Raw genomic sequence first — 23,427 nt, forward strand, 5'->3', positions numbered from 1 at the left:
GTTTGGAAGTTGTTTCACAAACATTTCATTCTAAGCGCATACCGCAATTCTCCATAAATTTTCGTCCACTTTCGTTGAATTTCTTTTGGGCAAGACTTTTCTTATACGCTATTTGCCATTTTTAAATTGAATATTTATATATTGAAAAATTTAAATACGGATTACAAATTAGGGATCCAAACTAATTTTTTGATTTTTTGGCAACAAATCGATTAGTCAAAAATAACCATTTTGATTTTTATAACCTTAAGTAGAAGGCGATTGTCGGATCCTAAGTCATGATCAAAGGAGAACTTTAATTTTCTCTGATATTTTCCCATATTCATATATAAACAATTGAATTTTTCACAAAATTACAAAAGATTTATTATATTATTTGTCAGTCCTATGTAAACAATAGAAAAATAAATTAATACAACTACATTAAATTCTAAAGAATTTCGTTTGTTTTTGGCTTTTATTTTATATACTCTATATTTTTTCTACTTTTAAAAATATACCATTCTTTGCACCCAGTAAAAATGCTTTTTTATTCCACACTAAGGGAATCTCAGTCTCATTGCAAATGGAAAATTTGAAATTATGCAAAAGATAGGCCAAACCAACACGAGTTTGCATTAAGCCAAAACGCAAACCAATACAATTGCGTGGACCATCACCAAAGGCTAGAAATTGAACGGTTTCACGTTGTTTAACATTTTCAGCATCGAAACGTTCAGGATCAAATTTTTCTGGATCAGGATATAAATCGGGATCATGATGCATGGCCGCTGAGGGTATAATAACACACATATCCTTTTTGATGACATATTTACTATGGCCAGGAACAACATAGTCTTCCAAAGCTTTACGATTTAGATGGGGTACAATGGTGTATTTGCGTAGGGTTTCTGAAAATATGATAATGCAATTATATTGACAATTTTCATTTCATTTCATTTTTATATTTATACATTTTTTATTAGTTTTTTTCTAAAGAATTATCATTCCCCCTTACCTGATATCACTTGGCCCAAATAAGGTAATTTATGTATGGCCTCATAGGTAACTTTACCCTCAGCATCGAATACCTCATTGATTTCTTCACGCATTTTTTGTTGAATGTCTTGATTTTGGGCTAATTCGTATAGGGTAAAACCCATTGTGGAGGATGATGTTTCAAAACCTGCTATGAAAAATACAAAAACCTGAGCAGCCATCTCTTCTAGAGTCAAAGAGACATTCTTCTCCTTTTCCCCTGCCTGCTGTAAATCCATTAGAATATTTAGGAAATCATTAGCTTTGATATTTTGCTGCTGACGATAGGCCACCGTTTCACGCACTATCCGTAGAAAGAATTCTGTTATTTCATCCTTTATGATGCCCATATTCAATTTACGAGCCACTGAAGGAAATCCATCAATGAAGTTAGTTAAAAGTCTCCCATGTCGCTGTTCGATCAGTGAACGTTTGCCCATTATACGAAATTCTGCATTTGGATCCTTTAGGCTGTTGCAATCAATACCAAATGCACACTTGCCTATGATATCGGTTGTGAATCGGGCCAACATCTCCGTGATTTCGACTGTAGGGGATTTCTCGCACATTAGACCAAAGACTTGCATAAAATTCTCAGCCACTTCAATAATGGAGGGATACATGAATTTCATTTTGCCTGTTGTGAATGTGGGCGAAAGCTTAGTGCGTAGATTCCTCCATTTGGCTCCATCCAAAAGGAATAAATGCCCTGTCAGGGGATCACCCTTCTCGTTATAGAATAGGCCACGATCGGTGAATTTTGAGAAATCTTTTATTAAAATATGTTTCACTAAATCAGTATCTAAGACTAGAACTGCAGGTCTTTGGAAGATATAAAATCCACAAAAAGGTCCAGAGCCTTTGAATTTATTATAAATATGGCGCGTACAGTCGGCAATGCTGCGTTCGGTCGTAACACCTTGAAAGTTACCAGCCAACAAACTGGGTTCCTCATGGGCAATGCCCCGTTCTTTCCAATAATTGAGACGTTTCCGAACATAGCAAACGGCTAATGTAACCATTGCCATGATAATGTAAATCAACACAGACGTAATTGCCATATTTGCCTTCCAAGTTTTTACAGTTTCTTATCAGAGTGATGTTAATTCCGTGACAACTACAAATCGAATACTAAATAACTTTGAGAATTTTGATTTTTATAAGAAACCCACAGTGTTGCCAACTTTTGAAAATCAAAAATAGCTAGATTAAATAAAATTTATTTATATAAAAAATGGCTAATTAAAAAAAAAAACTGGCCAGAAAAAATGCTAAATGAAAATGATCAAATTTAATACGTTGCAGGTCTTCAAAATAGTGGTTTACAACTGTAATTGCATCTTCATATGAGGTAAAACACTTGCCAGCAAGATTTGGGAATAAGTAAAAGTCACTGGGAGCTAAATCAGGAGAATAAGGTGGGTGGTCAAGCAACTCGTACTTTAATTCGTTGATTTTAGCCATTGTTAAAATACTCTTGTGCGCTGGTGCGTTGTCTTAACCCTTTCCGACCTATAGCCGATCCACGTGATAGATTTTCCTAAATTTTTGAATTCTGTTATTTATGTGTACATAGAACATTTTAAATTATTAAGTTTGTTCAGTTTGATCCTGTATCCTGTTTTTTCAGGATACGTACAATTGTTGCAGTCCGGTAAATTCCGGTAAAAGTCCGGACGTAAAAATATCAAAAAACACAAAATAATCAAGAAGTTACTGTTTGCATACAATATTTAAAATGTTTTCTTATTGAAAACACTTATTTGATGAAATATTCCACAATTTAAATAATTTTAATATATTTGCAAACTTACATCTTCCACTCATTTTTACAAATGCGCAAAGTACACTGCTGAAACTACAAAATTAATATGAAAAGCAAATATTTATAACGGTTCTTCACATTCTTAGACAAAGAGAGAGCATACACAATTATTTTTTTGCCGCTCTTATCGCAGTACGTCATATATTAAAGAAATTATAGAGACTTAAAGTTACCCGCACAATTGTGCGTACACGGTCGGAAAGGGTTAATGAAAAAATTATTTTCTTTTGTGTTGTAAACCAGGACGTTTTTCTCGAATTTGTACATTTAATTCATCCAAAAGCTTGCAATAGTACTCTGAATTTATTGTTTTACCCTTTTGCAAATAGTCAATCAATAAAATACCTTTGAAGTACCAAAAAAACCGTTGCCATAACCTTACCAGCCGATTGAATTGTTTTTGCCATCTTTGGGGCACTTCCTCCAGCTTCAGTCCATTGTTTGGATTTTTCTTTTGCCTCTGGAGTATAGTGGTGGATCCATGTCTCATCAACAGTTATGAAATGACGCTTAAAATCCATTCTATTTCGCTTAAAACGATCCAGACAAGCTTGAGAAATCTTCATTCTTATGCGTTTTTTATCGACTGTTAACAAAGTTTCCAAAACACTTAACTTTTTTTCTGTTTATACCGCGCTTTTTGTGCTAGGCTAAGAAGTTTCCGAACTGCCCTCGTATACACATAAAATTTTTTTCTGATCACATATCATAAAATTAATTGAGCCAATTAATTTTTTTTATTGAAATGTCTTCAATCACGAAAATGATAGCATCAATCACTGTTTTAATTGGGCATCAAAAAACGATTTGATTAACAAATTAATTGATTTGATTTGAAAATTTCATTTAATTTTTATACCCTCCACCATAGGATGGGGGTATATTAACTTTGTCATTCCGTTTATAACACATCGAAATATTGCTCTAAGACCCCATAAAGTATATATATTCTGGGTCGTGGTGAAATTCTGAGTCGGTCTGAGCATGTCCGTCCGTCCGTCCGTCCGTCTGTTGATATCACGCTAACTTCCGAACGAAACAAGCTATTGACTTGAAACTTGGCACAAGTAGTTGTTATTGATGTAGGTCGGATGGTATTGCAAATGGGCCATATCGGTCCACTTTTACGTATAGCCCCCATATAAACGGACCCCCAAATTTTGCTTGCGATTGCTCTAAGAGAAGCAAATTTCATCCGATCCGGCTGAAATTTGTTACATGGTGTTAGTATATGGTCTCTAACACCCATGTAAAAATTGGTCCATATCGGTCCACTTTTACGTATAGCCCCCATATAAATGGACCCCCAAATTTGGCTTGCGATTGCTCTAAGAGAAGCAAATTTCATCCGATCCGGCTGAAATTTGGTACATGGTGTTAGTATATGGTCTCTAACAATCACACAAAAATTGGTCCACATCGGCCCATAATTATATATAGCCCCCATATAAACCGATCCCCAGATTTGACCTCCGGAGCCTCTTAGAGGAGCAAAATTCATCCGATCCGGTTGAAATTTGGTACGTGGTGTTAGTATATGGTCTCTAACAACCATGCAAGAATTGGTCCATATCGGTCCATAATTATATATAGCCCCCATATAAATCGATCCCCAGATTTGTCCTCCGGAGCCTCTTGGAGGAGCTTAATTCATCCGATCAGGTTGAAATTTGGAACATGGTGTTAGAATGTGGTCTCTAACAACCATGCAAGAATTGGTCCATATCGGTCCATAATTATATATAGCCCCCAATTTAAACCGTTCCCCAGATTTGATCTCCGGAGCCTCTTGGAGGAGCAAAATTCATCCGATCCGTTTGAAATTTCCAACGTGGTGTTAGTAAAGGGTGATTCTTTTGAGGTTAGGATTTTCATGCATTAGTATTTGACAGATCACGTGGGATTTCAGACATGGTGTCAAAGAGAAAGATGCTCAGTATGCTTTGACATTTCATCATGAATAGACTTACTAACGAGCAACGCTTGCAAATCATTGAATTTTATTACCAAAATCAGTGTTCGGTTCGAAATGTGTTTATCGACAAATTTTGTTCAGCGATGAGGCTCATTTCTGGTTGAATGGCTACGTAAATAAGCAAAATTGCCGCATTTGGAGTGAAGAGCAACCAGAAGCCGTTCAAGAACTGCCCATGCATCCCGAAAAATGCACTGTTTGGTGTGGTTTGTACGCTGGTGGAATCATTGGACCGTATTTTTTCAAAGATGCTGTTGGACGCAACGTTACGGTGAATGGCGATCGCTATCGTTCGATGCTAACAAACCTTTTTGTTGCCAAAAATGGAAGAACTGAACTTGGTTGACATGTGGTTTCAACAAGATGGCGCTACATGCCACACAGCTTGCGATTCTATGGCCATTTTGAGGGAAAACTTCGGAGAACAATTCATCTCAAGAAATGGACCGGTAAGTTGGCCACCAAGATCATGCGATTTGACGCCTTTAGACTATTTTTTGTGGGGCTACGTCAAGTCTAAAGTCTACAGAAATAAGCCAGCAACTATTCCAGCTTTGGAAGACAACATTTCCGAAGAAATTCGGGCTATTCCGGCCGAAATGCTCGAAAAAATTGCCCAAAATTGGACTTTCCGAATGGACCACCTAAGACGCAGCCGCGGTCAACATTTAAATGAAATTATCTTCAAAAAGTAAATGTCATGGACCAATCTAACGTTTCAAATAAAGAACCGATGAGATTTTGCAAATTTTATGCGTTTTTTTTTTTTTTAAAGTTATCAAGCTCTTAACAAATCACCCTTTATAAGGCCGCTTATAACCATGCCATAATTGGTCCATATCGGTCTATAGTTATGTATAGCCAATCCCCAATAACACAAAAATTGGTCCATATCGGTTCGTAATCATGGTTGCCACTCGAGCCAAAAATAATCTACCAAAATTTTATTTTTATAGAAAACATTGTCAAAATGTTATTTCTATAGAAAAATTTGTCAAAATTTTATATCTATAGAAAATTTTGTAAAAATTTCATTTCTATAGAAAATTTTGTAAACATTTTATTTGTATAGAAAATTTTGTCAAAATTTTATTTCTATAGAAAATTTTGTCGAAATGTCATTTCTATAGAAAATTTTTTTCCAAATTTTATTTCTATAGAAATTTTTTTTTCCAAATTTTACTTCTATAGAAAATGTTGTCAAAATTTTATTTTGTCAAAATTTTATTTCTATAGAAACTTTAAACCTTATTATATACGTATTTAATCGGCCTTTTTTAGTGTAATATATATTAGGTATGAACTACCTTGTAATTTAGAAGACGATGTTAGGAAGTTTTAAGATACCTTGCCATCGGCAAGTGTTACCGCAACCCAAGTAATTCGATTATGGATGACAGTCTTCAGTAGAAGTTTCAACCCAATCCATGGTGGAGTGTACATAAGCTTCGGTCTGGCCGAACTTACGGCCGTATACACTTGTTTGAATTGATTCAATTAAAAATTTAATTAAATTTAAGGGCAAAACTCAATATTTTTAATTAAAAACGTGTTAATTTTCACTTAATTTCTTATCTGACTTTGTGTTTTTGTTTGACTAAAAAATTGATTGTTTGAAAAAAAATTATTTACAAATTAAACAAAAAAAAAATCCATCACGTTTTTAAATGACTTATGGTGATTTCGTTTGGGGAAAAAGTGTTGCATACAAATGGTACAACATATTATGGTGTTACCACAGTGTTGCCGAAACCCCTTGCAATGAAAACACCGTTTGCGTGTGAAATCGAACAAAAAAGGTGCAACACTGATATAAAATCACAGAAATTTGACGGAAATATTTCGATTATTATTAACAACTATTACTGGAATCTCGACTTACACGCAATTTTTTCTTGAACTAAGGAAATTGTTAAAACTTTTGATTTTATATATTTTTAATGATCTTACTTCTACTTTAGAGTACAAATTAATTACATCCTCAACAAAGTTTTTAACTCGCCGTTGGTCATTTCGTCCAAGCAATGATGTTGTAACTTCTTCATCGTCGTCAGAAGAACTACTCTCCAATAGCGCATCTACAATGGTGTTGGCAAAAAAAAACAAAAAAAACGCATTTGCTTTTGTTATTTTGTTATTATATTAAAAATATTTAATATCGAATATTTGTTGTCGCGGCACTAAACAATTGATATGCTTCTTCATGGTGAATTAATCAGCTGTGTTGAAGAAATTGAAAAGCAACCACAATATACGCGTCACACACTTTCTTTAGTATTTGCAACAACGCTATTATTTAGGTCGAAGAATAAAAGCGTCTTCAACATCTGATTGAAAGTCTAAGCTACGGTGTAAAATGGGTTGAACTTTTGCTCTTGCGATGGGTAACACCTCGTCAATCGAACGTGCACATTTTGGGTAGGCTGCACTAAATTCGAACAAAAATTTTGAATTTATGGGGGTAAGGTGTAAAATATTTTTTACCAATCGAAATCACCATTAGTTTTCCGAGTTTGATTAAAAAGTTAATTGTGTCAATTAAATTTTCATTAAAAATGTTCAATCATTGACTTAATTAATTTAATGCTTCTATCTTGATTAAAAATTGAATTGTATCAATTAATTTATTAATTTATTTTATTATTATTATTTCTACTTCAATCAACTTTTAAATTGGAAATATTTTGGTGATATTTGTTTCTGTGTACACACAAAAAAAGTCTGATTCAATCACGAAATTAATTGATCCAATTAATTTTCTAATTGAAATGTCTTCAATCACGAAAATAATAGTATCAATCACAGTTTTAATTGGGCATATAAAAAATTCTTGATTCAAAAAATAATTGATTTCATTAGCAAATTTCAATTAATTTATTAATTGATTCAATTAAAATTTAATTGATGTTGATTGCAAAACTCAACTAATTGTTTAATTAAAAAAGGTAAATATTTTCATTTACTTTCTGAATTGGCTTAGAGTTTTTATTTGGAATAACAGTTGATTCTTTGAAATACATTTTTAATTACAAAATAAAAAAATGTTCATTACTTTCTTCGATAAAACTGAAGAGATAAATAAAATTTTAACAAAATTTTCTATAGTAGTAAAAATTTTGACAAAATTTTCTATAGAAATTAATTTTGACAAAATTGTCTATAGAAATAAATTTTTGACAAAATTATACTATACAAATAAAATTTTGACAAAATTTTCTATAAAAATGAAATGTTGACAAAATTTTCTTTAGAAATAAAATATTGACAAAATTTTCTTTAGAAATAAAATATTGAAAAAATTTTCTATTGATATAAAATTTTGACAAAATTTTCTATTTAAATAAAATTTTGAAAAAATTTTCTATTGGAAAAAAATTTGACAAAATTTTCTATAGAAATAAAATTTTGACAAAATTTTCTATTGAAATAAAATTTTAGTATTATTCAATAAATTTTTACGATAAAATTCGAAAAAGTAAAGAAACATTTATTTATGTAAATTTTTCACTAATTTTTTTTAATAAAATCCGAAATACTGTAATAATGCGAAATCAATACAGCGGATGCTTAAAGCGATGATCTACTCCCTATGACAAGCCTATTTCATTATAAAAATAAAATTTTGAAAAAAATTTCTATAGAAATAAAATTTTGACAAAATTTTCTATAGAAATAAAATTTTGACAAAATTTTTTATAGAAATAAAATTTAGACAAAATTTTTTATAGAAATATAAATTTGATAAAATATCCTATAGAAATTAAATTTTGACAAAATTTTCTACAGAAATAAAATTTCGACAAACTTATCTATAGAAATAAAATTTTGACAAAATATTTTGTAGAAATAAAATTTTGACAAAACTTTTTATAAAAATAAAATTTTGACAAAATTTTCTATAGGAATAAAATTTTGAAAAAAATTTTTGTAGAAATAAAATTTTGACAAAATTTTCTATTAAAATAAAATTTTGCCAAAATTTTCTATAGAAATAAAATTTTGACAAAATTTTCTACATAAATAAAATTTTGACAAACTTATCTATAGAAATAAAATGTTGACAAAATTATCTATAGAAATAAAATTTTGACAAAATTGTCTATACAAATAAAATTTTGACAAAATTTTCTATAGAAATGAAATGTTGACAAAATTTTCTTTAGAAATAAAATATTGAAAAAATTTTCTATTGAAATAAAATTTTGACAAAATTTTCTATTGAAATAAAATTTTGACAAAATTTTCTATTTAAATAAAATTTTGAAAAAATTTTCTATTGGAAAAAAATTTGACAAAATTTTCTATAGAAATAAAATTTTGACAAAATTTTCTATTGAAATAAAATTTTAGTATTATTCAATAAATTTTTACGATAAAATTCGAAAAAGTAAAGAAACATTTATTTATGTAAATTTTTCACTATTTTTTTTTAATAAAATCCGAAATACTGTAATAATGCGAAATCAATACAGCAGATGCTTAAAACGATGATCTACTCCCTATGACAAGCCTATTTCATTATAAAAATAAAATTTTGAAAAAAATTTCTATAGAAATAAAATTTTGACAAAATTTTCTATAGAAATAAAATTTTGACAAAATTTTTTATAGAAATAAAATTTAGACAAAATTTTTTATAGAAATATAAATTTGATAAAATATCCTATAGAAATTAAATTTTGACAAAATTTTCTACAGAAATAAAATTTCGACAAACTTATCTATAGAAATACAATTTTGACAAAATTTTCTATAGAAATAAAATTTTGACAAAATTTTTGATAAAATTTTGACAAACTTATCTATAGAAATAAAATTTTGACAAAAATTTCTATAGAAATAAAATTTTGACAAACTTATCTATAGAAATAAAATTTTGACAAAATATTTTGTAGAAATAAAATTTTGACAAAACTTTTTATAAAAATAAAATTTTGACAAAATTTTCTATAGGAATAGAATTTTGAAAAAAAATTTTGTAGAAATAAAAATTTGACAAAATTTTCTATTAAAATAAAATTTTGCCAAAATTTTCTACAGAAATAAAATTTTGACAAACTTATCTATAGAAATAAAATTTTGACAAACTTATCTATAGAAATAAAATTTTGACAAAAATTTTTATAGAAATATAAATTTGATAAAATATCCTATAGAAATTAAATTTTGCCAAAATTTTCTACAGAAATAAAATTTCGACAAACTTATCTATAGAAATACAATTTTGACAAAATTTTCTATAGAAATAAAATTTTGACAAAATTTTTGATAAAATTTTGACAAACTTATCTATAGAAATAAAATTTTGACAAAAATTTCTATAGAAATAAAATTTTGACAAACTTATCTATAGAAATAAAATTTTGACCAAATATTTTGTAGAAATAAAATTTTGACAAAACTTTTTATAAAAATAAAATTTTGACAAAATTTTCTATAGGAATAAAATTTTGAAAAAAAATTTTGTAGAAATAAAATTTTGACAAAATTTTCTATTAAAATAAAATTTTGACAAAATTTTCTATAGAAATAAAATTTTGACAAAATTTTCTACAGAAATAAAATTTTGACAAACTTATCTATAGAAATAAAATTTTGACAAAAATTTTTATAGAAAAAAAATGTTGACAAAACTTTTTATAAAAATAAAATTTTGACAAAACTTTTTATAAAAATAAAATTTTGAAAAAAAAATTCTATAGAAATAAAATTTTGACAAAATTTTCTATAGAAATAAAATTTTGACAAAATTTTTTATAGAAATAAAATTTTGACAAAATTTTTTATAGAAATAAAATTTTGACAAAATTTTTTATAGAAATAAAGTTTTGACAAAATTTTCTATAGATATAATATTTTGATAAAATTTTCTATTGAAATAAAATTTTGATAAAATTTTCTATAGAAATAAAAATTTGACAAAATTTTTTATAGAAATAAAATTTTGACAAAATTTTTTATAGAAATAAAATTTTGACAAAATTTTCTATTGAAATAAAATTTTGACAAAATTTTCTATAGAAATAAAGTTTTGACAAAATTTTCTATTGAAATAAAATGTTGACAAAATTTTCTATAGAAATAAAATTTTGACAAAATTTTCTATTGAAATAAAATTTTAGTATTATTCAATAAATTTTTACGATAAAATTCGAAAAAGTAAAGAAACATTTATTTTTGTAAATTTTTCCCTAATTTTTTTTAATAAAATCCGAAATACTGCAATAATGCGAAATCAATACAGCGGATGCTTAAAACGATGATCTACGCCTTATGACAAGTCAATTTTATTTATTGCTATTGAACCATTGCTTTGCACCACTTCCGGATCCAAAACGAACATTTTCACCAGTTTCTTTGCTACACTTTTTTTGCTGAGATTTTCTCGTCATTGTTTTTCCATCTCATCTATATTTTTTGGTCAAATTTTAAATCTATTATGACAACTCAATGATAATTTTCAAAATTTCACAATGACTAGGCATTAATGTAAACTTTTTGCAACTCACTGAATATTGTTATGATTTTGTGCTGAGTCATTTTATGTGGTGATAAGAACAAATGACCGGTATAGTGAGCTTCAAAATGATAAGAGGTGAAAGAGAAACAAATAAGACTATGTAGATATTTGTAAATATATTAATGACATGGCAGATAAGTAAACTATAATTGAATAAGATTATTTGTATACAATTAAGATCAAATTAACGTTAATACATATATGTCTACGATCAAAAAAAAAAATACTTAAGGATTTTGATATTGATCGTTACTTATATTTTAAGCATTTTTATCTTAAATCTAAAGATTTAATATTTCAATTAATTTAGGGACGACTTCTTTAATCAAGAATGTGTTTGCTAATTTTAAGAAAATTTGCCTTAATTTTGGAAACTTAATGAAAAAAAAAATTTCAAGCAAAGATAATTAACTTTATTTTAATTAAAATTGCCTTATTTTAAAGAGATTTGTCCTTAATATTGTGTAAATTGCGCATCATAAAATCTTTAATAAATCACATTTTTCCCGGTGTAGATGCTGTCGAATATATTTTTTTTCTTTTTTTACTGTCAACTTATCAATTTTTTTTTGAAGAAAACCATTCCCTGACCTACTACAACAAAGTATTTAAATTTGTTTGCCGTGTTTGTTGTCATAATTATAGTTTACTTGTGTGTTTCTCTATTTTTGTTTGTTTTATTAGGCAAGAGCATAGACCGTAGACAAGTCATTCCTTTTCCTTTTCGTTTTTTGATTCTTTGTTTATTAGCACTACATTTTTGACTAGAATATTTTATTAGTAAATACTTTTTTTATTATTATTTTTAGTTGTTTTTTTTTTTTTTGGTTTGCTTTTGTGGTTTGTAGTCATACCCATTTATGGCGACCGCTTGTTTATTTTCTATCTGCTAGAAATACGGAACGTGACAACAATTTCTATAGAAATACAATTCTGACAAAATTGTCTACGGAAATAAAATTTTGACAAAATTTTCTATATGGAAATAAACTTTTGACAAAATTTTTCATAGAAAAAAAATTTTAACAAAATTTTCTATGGAAATAAAATTGTGACAAAATTTTTCATAGAAGCAACAATACTGAAAAAAGTTCCATAGGAAATTTTTGGCAAAGTTTTCTATAGAAATAAAATTTTGACAAAATTTTCCTATAGAAATAATATCGTGTCAAAATTTTCTATAGAAACTTTTGATAAATTTTCTATGGGACTAAGCTTTTGACAAAATTTTCTATAGAAATAAAATTTGGACAAAATTTTTATAGAAATAAAATTTTGACACATTTTGTTATAGAAATAAAATTTTGACACATTTTGTTATAGAAATAAAAAATTTGACAAAATTTTCCGTACAAATTAAATTGTGACAAAATTTTCTACAGGAATAAAATTTTTGACAAAAACTTTCTGTAGATATAAAATTTTCTACAGTAATAAAATTTTGACAAATTTTCTATAAAAATACAATTTTACCAAAATTTTCTATAGAAATAAAATTTTTACAAAATTTTTAAAGAAATAAAATTTCGACAAAATTTTTATAGAAATACAAATTTGTCACATTTTGTTATAGAAATAAAATTTTGACACATTTTGTTATAGAAATAACATTTTGACAAAATTTTCCGAAGAAAGTAATTTTTGACAAAATTTTCTATAGAAATAAAATTTTGACAAAACTTTCTGTAGATATAAAATTTTCTACAGTAATAAAATTTTGACAAATTTTCTATAAAAATAGAATTTTACCAAAATTTTCTATAGAAATAAAATTAATAAAATTTTCTGTAGAAATTACATTTTGACAAAATTTTGTATAGAAATAACATTTTTACAAAATTTACTATAGAAAAAAATGTTGACAAAATTTTTATAGAAATAAAATTTTGACAAATTTTGCTGTAGAACCAAAATTTTTACAAAATTTTCTGTAGAAATTAAATTTTGACAAAATTTTCTATAGAAATAAAATTTTGAAAAAAATTTCCTATAGAAATAATATTTTATCAAAATTTTCTATAGAAACAAAATATTTGACAAAACTTTCTGTGGATATAAAATTTTCTACAGTAATAAAATTTTGACAAATTTTCTATAAAATTTTAATTTTACCAAAATTTTCTATAGAAATAAAATTTTGACAAAATTTTCTGTAGAAATTAAATTTTGACAAAATTTTCTATAGAAATAAAATTTTGAAAAAATGTTCCTATAGAAATAATATTTTATCAAAATTTTCTATAGAAACAAAATATTTGACAAAACTTTCTGTGGATATAAAATTTTCTACAGTAATAAAATTTTGACAAATTTTCTATAAAATTTTAATTTTACCAAAATTTTCTATAGAAATAAAATTTTTACAAAATATTCTGTAGAAATAACATTTTGACAAAATTTTCTATAGAAATAACATTTTGCCAAAATTTACTATAGAAAGAAATGTTGACAAAATTTTTATAGAAACAAAATTTTGACAAATTTTGCTATAGAAAAAAAAAAAATGCAAAAATTTTCTATAGAAACAAAATATTTGACAAAACTTTCTGTGGATATAAAATTGTCTACAGTAATAAACTTTTAACTTTTGAATTTTCTATAAAAATAATTTTTTTACAAAATTTTTTATAAAAATAAAATATTGACAAATTTTGCTATAAAAATAAAATTTTGACAAATTTTGCTATAGGAATAAAATTTAGACAGAACTTTCTATAAAAATAAAAATTTGAAAAATTTTCCGATAGAAATAATATTCTGTCAAAATTTTCCATAGAAACAAAATTTTCTATAGAAAAATAAATTTGACAAAATTTTCTATAGAAACAAAAATTTTGACAAAACTTCTATACAAACAAAAATTTTGACAAAATTATCTATAGAAAAATAAATTTGACAAAATTTTCTATAGAAACAAAAATTTTGACAAAATTTTCTATAGAAATAAAAATTTTGATAAAATTTTCTATGGAAATAAAATTTTGACAAAAATTTCTGTAGAAATTTAATTTTGACAAAATTTTCTATAGAAACAAAAATTTGACAAAAATGTCTATAGAATTAAAATTTAAATAAAATTGTCTATAGAAGTAAAGTTTTGACACACTTTCCTATAGAAATAAAATTTTTCAAAATAAGATTTTGCGAAAGTAATGCCATTTTTGTCATTTCCCATACACGCAAAAAAATAATTCTTTCCTCCCAAACGAAATTTTAGACAAACAAAGTTCGTTTCTCATTTGCTTTTCGCTGTAAGGAAGTGTATTTGGAAGAAAAGTATATACTTTTTGTGATAAACGTTTATTCTTTTCCAGGATGTAAAAACAATTTCATAAATTTCATAAAAACATTATTTTCTTGCTAATTGCATTGTCCCTCACATCTTTCTCACATCCACGAGGATTTTTAGTTCTTAACACCTTTTTCTGTAATACCAACAATGTAGAAGAAATTATACGATTTTATAAATTTTTAAAATTTTTTTTACCTTTCGCCTGGACGGAGAATCGAACCGCGGACCATGCACATTGTAAGCCAACACACTAACCACTGAGCTATGTACCTGTTATGGTCATCAATAGATAAATATCCATATAAGTTATATTTATATAGCATAGCTTGCGGCGCCCACGAACCGAATAAACAAAGTTTATTTACCGGAAAAAACATTTAGTTTGGCACCGTGGAGCAGTGGTAGCTACGTCCGACTCTCATGCCAAGGGTCGTGGGTTCGATCCCTGCTTCGGCCAAAGTTTTTTTTTGCTTTTGTTTTTTTTTACATATATTCCAGATATATTCGGAAGATTCCGAAAAAATGTTCAACATTACATTGTACTATATTAAATTTTGAACTGTAAAATGTGTCTTATTAAAGACCTAAAGTCAGAAAAGAACAGTGTTTGATATAAACGAAATGGACTGTGTTGTTATTTCAAAAATAACTTTTTTTATTGAAAAAATAAAAATTTTGTAACAAACGAATTTTTTTGGTGATAAAAGTTTAAAATTTTCGAAGCAATTCAAAAAACTCTAACAAAAGAAAAACGTTTTCGGTACACGTTTTTCAAACGTTTTTTTTCTTTGCGTGTATTCATGCATAAATTTTCGAAATAACGACAGAAATACAAAAGATTAATTAAACTAGTTTATTTGTTGTCATATCTAAACAATTGAAATATAAATTAATACAACTATATTAAGAACTAAAAAGTTTCGTTTGTTTTAAGATTTACACACTCTATATTTTTTGTAGTCTTAAAAATATACCATTTTTTGTACATAGTACAAATGATTTTTTATCCCACACCAAAGGAATCTCTGTCTCATTGCAAACGGAAAATTTGAAATTATGCAAAAGATAGGCCAAACCAACACGAGTTTGCATTAAGCCAAAACGCAAACCAATACAATTGCTGGGGACCATCACCAAATGCTAGAAATTGTACGGTTTCACGTTGTTTAACATTTTCAGCATCGAAACGTTCAGGATCGAATTTTTCTGGATCAGGATATAGTTCGGGATCATGATGTATGGCCGTTGAGGGTATTATAACAGGCATACCCTTTTTGATAACATATTTGCTATGGCCAGGAACAACATAATCTTCCAAAGCTTGACGATTTAGGTGGGGTACAATGGTGTATTTACGTAGAGTTTCTGAAAATATGGTAATGCAATTATATTGACAATTTGTAGCTTATTTTTCGGGGGGTCTCCCAATCTTTATGCGTTTTTTAATCTACCTACTGTCCTTATCTATAAATGTTTAAATTTAAAACAAAAATAATTATCATTTTGTTTTAAACACTTATAGTATGACTAAACAGTTCGACAAAATTATTTCGGACACTTACCCGATATCACTTGGCCCAAATAAGGTAATTCATGTATGGCCTCATAGGTAACTTTACCCTCAGCATCGAATACCTCATTGATTTCTTCACGCATTTTTTGTTGGATATCTTCATTTTGAGCTAATTCGTATAAGGTAAAACCCATTGTGGAAGATGAGGTTTCAAAACCTCCTATAAAAAACACAAAAGCCTGAGCAGCCATCTCTTCTAGAGTCAAAGAGACTTTCTGCTCTTTTTCACCCGCCTCTTGTAAATCCATTAGAATACTCAAGAAATCATTAGCTTTGATATCTTGCTGTTGGCGATAGGCCACTGTTTCACGGACTATCCGCAAAAAGAATTCTGTTATTTCATCCTTTGTCATGGCCATATTCAATTTACGGGCCAGCGAGGGGAATCCCTGAATGAAGCCAGTTACAAGATTTCCATGTCGGCGTTCGGCCAGTGAACGTTTGCCCATTATACGAAATTCTGCATTTGGATCATTGAGGCTGTTGCAATCAATACCGAAGGCGCACTTGCCTATGACATCGGTTGTGAAACGGGCCAATACCTCCTTGATTTCTACAGTTTGGGATTTCTCGCACATTTTACCAAGCACTTGCATAAAATTCTCAGCCACTTCAATAATGGAGGGATACATGAATTTCATTTTGCCCGTTGTGAAAGTGGGCGAAAGCTTATTGCGTAGTTTTTTCCATTTTACACCATCCAAAAGGAATAAATGTCCCGTCAGAGGATCCCCCTTCTCATTATGGAATAGGCCACGATCGGTGAATTTTGAGAAATCTTTTATTAAAACATGTTTCACTAAATCCATATCTAAAATGAGAACAGCAGGCCTTTGGAAGAAATAAAATCCACAAAATGGTCCAGAGCCTTTGAATTTGTTATAAACATCCCGCGTACAGTCGGCAAAACTACGTTCGGTCAAAAGACCTTGAAAGTTACCAGCCAACAAACTGGGTTCATCATGGGCAATGCCCCGTTCTTTCCAATAATTGAGACGTTTGCGAACATAGTAAACGGCTAACGAAACTACTGCCATTATAATGTAAATTAATACAGACGTCACTGCCATATTTGGTTTGAGTTCTCTGTTTTCGCGGTTTGTTATCAAGCTGAAGTTAATTCCGCCACGACTAGAAATCGAATACTAAAGTGCTTAGAGAACTTTGCGTTGTTATATAGGTAACGTATGGTGAGAATATTATGCATGTGAGAATTTATAAGATAGCCTGATGCTCAATACTCGTAAGCGGCGAAATACTCTTCCATCGTTTCACTCAAGGGAGAGAGATAAACACATAAACATTGTAATACCTTGAAGAGAATTTTAATGGAGGTGGTGGTGGCCACAAAAAAAACCCATAGAAACTTTTGTCAAAATTTTATTTCTATAGAAAATTTTGTCAAAATGTTATTTCCCTAGAAAATTTTGTCGAAATTTTATTTCTATAGAAAATTTTGTTAAAATTTTATTTCTATAGAAAATTTTGATAATATTTTATTTCTATAGACAATTTTGTCAAAATTTAATTTTTATAGAAAATTTTGTTAACATTTTATTTCTATACGAAATTTTGTTAATATTTTATTTCTACAGAAAGTTTTGTCAAAATTTTATTTCAACAGAAAATTTCATCAAATTTTTATTTCTATAGAAAGTTTTGTCACAATTTTATTTCAATAGCAAATTTTATGGAGAAATGTTTTCTCCATAAGGAGTTAGCATAAAGGGCCCAAAATTGAGTTATCTCTCCCAGCCAGATCTATACTAAAGGCATTGGAAAGGTTCATTCGCCCGAACCGAAACATGTGCAGTCCAGGCGTGTATAGATTTGTATCTGGCGTTTTCTTTTCAATGGCTCTATTAACCATGTTCCTTAATCTATATCAGTCCATAAAGCTCGAAAAATAATTGTAAAGGGTGATTCTTTTGAGGTTAGGATTTTCATGCATTAGTATTTGACAGATCACGTGGGATTTCAGACATGGTGTCAAAGAGAAAGATGCTCAGTAGGTAGGGTCACGGCCTAAGGCAAAAAAAAAAGTTGATGCAGTCACCCCCCAGTTTTGTAGCATATTTGAAGACAATTTCAGAACACAAAAACTTTTTTTTTTCCGTGCACCCTACGACCCCCCGAAATACAATTTACTGTGCTGTGTCGTCATTTGAAGTCCGATCGAAAAGAAACGCATATCGTTGTTCATGGTTGATCAGGGGCTATATTTCGTGCATTGGTCATTTTTGACTCCGACGTCAAATTTGATTTTTAATTTTTTTATTTCGCTTCGTATAACCCTATGATGCCCATTTCTTATAACCATTATAAAGATCTTATCAAAATATGAAACTTTTGCTTTGGAAGTATTTAATTATATTCATAAACAAAAAAGTTACAGAGATTTTAAAAAGTCAATAGGTCACCCTACACACCACCAAATAGTTTTTGTTGTGTTGTCATGATGTCCGATCGAAACCACATGCACATCGTTATTCACATCTACGAAATTAATTTGAAAGGTATTTAATACACACAAACTGTTTATCTGTAAATTTCTAACCGTATCATTGTATACATACTCGTTGTGTGCACTACGGCATTTTCTGCGTTATGCAAAGTTCTTGTGTTTTTGCTTGAACAACTTGAGAGCCTACTGTTTTAAAATCTAACAATCAATCTAACAATAAAAGTAAGTGGTAACGGAATTGTGGAAAATTACGAAGATCGTTATGCTGCTTACACATTGGTTAAATTTCTGCCTTTCAACATCTGACTACGCCGTATTTTTTTTTGCGTTTTCTTGTCATCTTCACAATGGTGAGCAATGTTGTCACATGAGTAAATACTTTAAACAAGAAAATATTAGATTAGATTTGTATTTGATTTGAGTACATTTCATGTTTTTCCACAATTCCGTTACCACTTACTTTTATTGTTAGATTTTAAAACAGTAGGCTCTCAAGTTGTTCAAGCAAAAACACAAGAACTTTGCATAACGCAGAAAATGCCGTAGTGCACACAACGAGTATGTATACAATGATACGGTTAGAAATTTACAGATAAACAGTTTGTGTGTATTAAATACCTTTCAAATTAATTTCGTAGATGTGAATAACGATGTGCATGTGGTTTCGATCGGACATCATGACAACACAACAAAAACTATTTGGTGGTGTGTAGGGTGACCTATTGACTTTTTAAAATCTCTGTAACTTTTTTGTTTATGAATATAATTAAATACTTCCAAAGCAAAAGTTTCATATTTTGATAAGATCTTTATAATGGTTATAAGAAATGGGCATCATAGGGTTATACGAAGCGAAATAAAAAAATTAAAAATCAAATTTGACGTCGGAGTCAAAAATGACCAATGCACGAAATATAGCCCCTGATCAACCATGAACAACGATATGCGTTTCTTTTCGATCGGACTTCAAATGACGACACAGCACAGTAAATTGTATTTCGGGGGGTCGTAGGGTGCACGGAAAAAAAAAAGTTTTTGTGTTCTGAAATTGTCTTCAAATATGCTACAAAACTGGGGGGTGACTGCATCAACTTTTTTTTTTGCCTTAGGCCGTGACCCTACCTAGTGGACATATTCCTTCTCTGAATGCAGTTTTAATAATTTTTATTTAAGAAAATTTGTCATGTACTTAGGTATTCTCACTCCATTCTAAGGCACATTAAGCACACTTCAATGTCTTATTTTTAACTTGAGTGAAATAATGCAACAAAATTTCGTCACTGACGAGTATTGAGAATCAGCTTAAATTCATAGGGGTTACCTATAAAACAAAACTCAACGATCTCTTAGCAATTTAGTATTGGATTTCTAGTCGTGGCGGAATTACCATCAGTCTGATAACAAACCGCAAAAAACAGAAAACTCAAACCAAATATGACAGTAACGACTACGTTGATTTATATTATCTTGGCTGTTGTTTCGTTAGTCGTTTTCTATGTTCGTAAACGTCTCAATTATTGGAAAGAACAAGGCATCGTTCATGATAAACCCAGTTTGTTGGCTGGTAACTTTCAAGGTCTTTTAACCGAACGTAGCATTGCCGACTGTACACGCGATGTTTATAACAAATTCAAAGGCTCTGGGCCATTTTGTGGATTTTATTTCTTCCAAAGACCTGCTGTTCTCATTTTAGATACGGATTTAGTGAAACATATTTTAATAAAAGATTTCTCAAAATTCACCGATCGTGGTCTATTCCATAACGAGAAGGGGGATCCCCTGACAGGGCATTTATTCCTTTTGGATGGGTCGAAATGGAAGAAACTACGCAATAAGCTTTCGCCCACTTTCACAACGGGCAAAATGAAATTCATGTATCCCTCCATTATTGAAGTGGCTGAGAATTTTATGCAAGTGCTTGGTAAAATGTGCGAGAAATCCCAAACTGTAGAAATCAAGGAGGTATTGGCCCGTTTCACAACCGATGTCATAGGCAAGTGCGCCTTCGGTATTGATTGCAACAGCCTCAATGATCCAAATGCAGAATTTCGTATAATGGGCAAACGTTCACTGGCCGAACGCCGACATGGAAAACTTGTAACTGGCTTCATTCAGGGATTCCCCTCGCTGGCCCGTAAATTGAATATGGCCATGACAAAGGATGAAATAACAGAATTCTTTTTGCGGATAGTCCGTGAAACAGTGGCCTATCGCCAACAGCAAGATATCAAAGCTAATGATTTCTTGAGTATTCTAATGGATTTACAAGAGGCGGGTGAAAAAGAGCAGAAAGTCTCTTTGACTCTAGAAGAGATGGCTGCTCAGGCTTTTGTGTTTTTTATAGGAGGTTTTGAAACCTCATCTTCCACAATGGGTTTTACCTTATACGAATTAGCTCAAAATGAAGATATCCAACAAAAAATGCGTGAAGAAATCAATGAGGTATTCGATGCTGAGGGTAAAGTTACCTATGAGGCCATACATGAATTACCTTATTTGGGCCAAGTGATATCGGGTAAGTGTCCAAAATAATTTTGTCGAACTGTTTAGTCATACTATAAGTGTTTAAAACAAAATGATAATTATTTTTGTTTTAAATTTAAACATTTATAGATAAGGACAGTAGGTAGATTAAAAATGCATAAGGATTGGGAGACCCCCCGAAAAATAAGCTACAAATTGTCAATATAATTGCATTACCATATTTTCAGAAACTCTACGCAAATACACCATTGTACCCCACCTAAATCGTCAAGCTTTGGAAGATTATGTTGTTCCTGGCCATAGCAAATATGTTATCAAAAAGGGTATGCCTGTTATAATACCCTCAACGGCCATACATCATGATCCCGAACTATATCCTGATCCAGAAAAATTCGATCCTGAACGTTTCGAGGCTGAAAATGTTAAACAACGTGAAACCGTACAATTTCTAGCATTTGGTGATGGTCCCCGCAATTGTATTGGTTTGCGTTTCGGCATAATGCAAACTCGTGTTGGCTTGGCCTATCTTTTGCATAATTTCAAATTTTCCGTTTGCAATGAGACAGAGATTCCTTTGGTGTGGAATAAAAAATCATTTGTACTATGTACAAAAAATGGTATATTTTTAAAGGTAGAAAAGATATAAAGCATATAAAATGAAATCAATTTTAAAAAAGTTTTTTTTTTTTTTAAATTAATTCTTAATTTAGTTGTATTAATTTATTGTACCCTGCGCCACACTGTGGAACAGGGTATTATAAGTTAGTGCATATGTTTGTAACACCCAGAAGGAAACGAGATAGACACATGGTGTCTTTGGCAATGATGCTCAGGGTGGATCCCTGAGTCGACATAACCATGTCCGTCTGTCCGTCCGTCCGTCCGTCCGTCCGTCCGTCCGACTGTCTGTGAACATATTTTTGTGATCAAAGTCTAGGTCGCAATTTAAGTCCAATCGCCTTCAAATTTGGCACATGTTCCTAATTTGGGTCAGAATAGAACCCTATTGATTTTGGATGAAATCGTTTCAGATTTAGATATAGCTCCCATATATATCTTTCGCCCGATATGCACTAATATGGACCCAGCAGCCAGAGTTTTACTCCGATTTGCTTGAAATTTTGTACAAACATAACACAGAGTCGTATAGTCAAGTGTGCAAAATTTGATTGAAATCGGTTCAGATTTAGATATAGCTCCCATATATATCTTTCGCCCGATATGGACTTATATGGCCCCAAAAGCCAGATTTTTGCCGAATTTGGTTGAAATTTTGCACTAGGAGTACAATTAGTAGTATAGTCAAGTGTGCAAAATTTGATTGAAATCGGTTCAGATTTAGATATAGCTCCCATATATATCTTTCGCCCGATATGGACTAATATGGTCCTAGAAGCGAGAGTTTTACCCCAATATGGTTGAAATTTTGCACAGGGAGTAGATTTGGCATTGTAGCTATGCGTGCAAATTTGATTGAAATCGGTTCAGATTTAGATATAGCTCCCATATATATCTTTCGCCCGATATGGACTAATATGGTCCTAAAAGCCAGAGTTTTGGCCCAATTTGGTTGAAATTTTGCACTAGGAGTACAATTAGTAGTGTAGTCAAGTTTGCAAAATTTAATTGAAAACGGTTTAGATTTCGATATAGCTCCCATATATATCTTTCGCCCCATATATATCTTTCTGTATAAAACTCTGGCTGCTGGACCCAGCTGCCAGAGTTTTATACCGATTTGCTTGAAATTTTCTACAAACATACCACTTAGTCGTATAGTCAAGTGTGCAAAATTTGATTGAAATCGTTTCAGATTTAGATATAGCTCCCATATATATCTTTCGCCCGATAAGGACTAATATGGTCCTAAAAGCCAGAGTTTTGGCCCAATTTGGTTGAAATTTTGCACAGGGAGTAGATTTAACATTGTAGCTATGCGTGTCAAATTTGGTTGAAATCGATTCAGATTTAGATATAGCTCCCATATATACCTTTCGCCCCATATATATCTTTCGGAATAAAACTCTGGCTGCTGGACCCAGCAGCTCCCATATATATGTTTTTCTGATTTCGACAAAAATGGTCAAAATACCAACATTTTCCTTGTTAAATCGCCACTGCTTAGTCGAAAATTTGTAAACATGACTCTAATTTTCCTAAACTTCTAATACATATATATCGAGCGATAAATCATAAATAAACTTTTGCGAAGTTTCCTTAAAATTGCTTCAGATTTAAATGTTTCCCATATTTTTTTGTACTAAAATTGTGTTCCAC

General features: G+C 29.9%; 2 protein-coding genes and 1 pseudogene across 2 annotated transcripts; 1 reads left to right on the plus strand and 2 right to left on the minus strand.

Moving 5' to 3' along the window:
- Nucleotides 1-438: 438 nt before the first annotated feature.
- LOC142237559 (cytochrome P450 6a9-like) lies at nt 439-2,152 on the minus strand. Its single transcript, XM_075308919.1, has 2 exons — nt 998-2,152; nt 439-890 (listed from the first exon to the last, which is right to left on the minus strand). Exons 1-2 carry the CDS (start codon nt 2,076-2,078, stop codon nt 472-474), a joined length of 1,500 nt encoding a protein of 499 aa, XP_075165034.1. The 5' UTR covers nt 2,079-2,152; the 3' UTR covers nt 439-471.
- A 13,307-nt stretch (nt 2,153-15,459) lies between these two features.
- LOC142237560 (cytochrome P450 6a9-like) lies at nt 15,460-17,346 on the minus strand (annotated as a pseudogene).
- Nucleotides 17,347-20,019: 2,673 nt separating this feature from the next.
- On the plus strand, nt 20,020-21,835 carry LOC142241695 (putative cytochrome P450 6a21). The gene is made up of 2 exons (XM_075313487.1): nt 20,020-21,181; nt 21,378-21,835. The coding sequence occupies exons 1-2, from the start codon at nt 20,101-20,103 to the stop codon at nt 21,794-21,796; spliced, it is 1,500 nt and encodes a 499-aa protein (XP_075169602.1). The 5' UTR covers nt 20,020-20,100; the 3' UTR covers nt 21,797-21,835.
- The last annotated feature ends 1,592 nt before the right edge of the window (nt 21,836-23,427 follow it).

Source organism: Haematobia irritans, chromosome 5, assembly GCF_050003625.1.
Source record: "Haematobia irritans isolate KBUSLIRL chromosome 5, ASM5000362v1, whole genome shotgun sequence".
In the NCBI taxonomy this organism is placed as follows: domain Eukaryota; kingdom Metazoa; phylum Arthropoda; class Insecta; order Diptera; family Muscidae; genus Haematobia; species Haematobia irritans.

Coding starts and splice junctions, on each gene's coding strand:
- LOC142237559 (XM_075308919.1), bottom strand. CDS start 2,078: ATGGCAATTACGTCTGTGTTGATTTACATTATCATGGCAATGGTTACA. Junction 891..997: donor TTTGGGCCAAGTGATATCAG/GTAAGGGGGAAT, acceptor TCATATTTTCAG/AAACCCTACGCAAATACACC.
- LOC142241695 (XM_075313487.1), top strand. CDS start 20,101: ATGACAGTAACGACTACGTTGATTTATATTATCTTGGCTGTTGTTTCG. Junction 21,182..21,377: donor TTTGGGCCAAGTGATATCGG/GTAAGTGTCCAA, acceptor CCATATTTTCAG/AAACTCTACGCAAATACACC.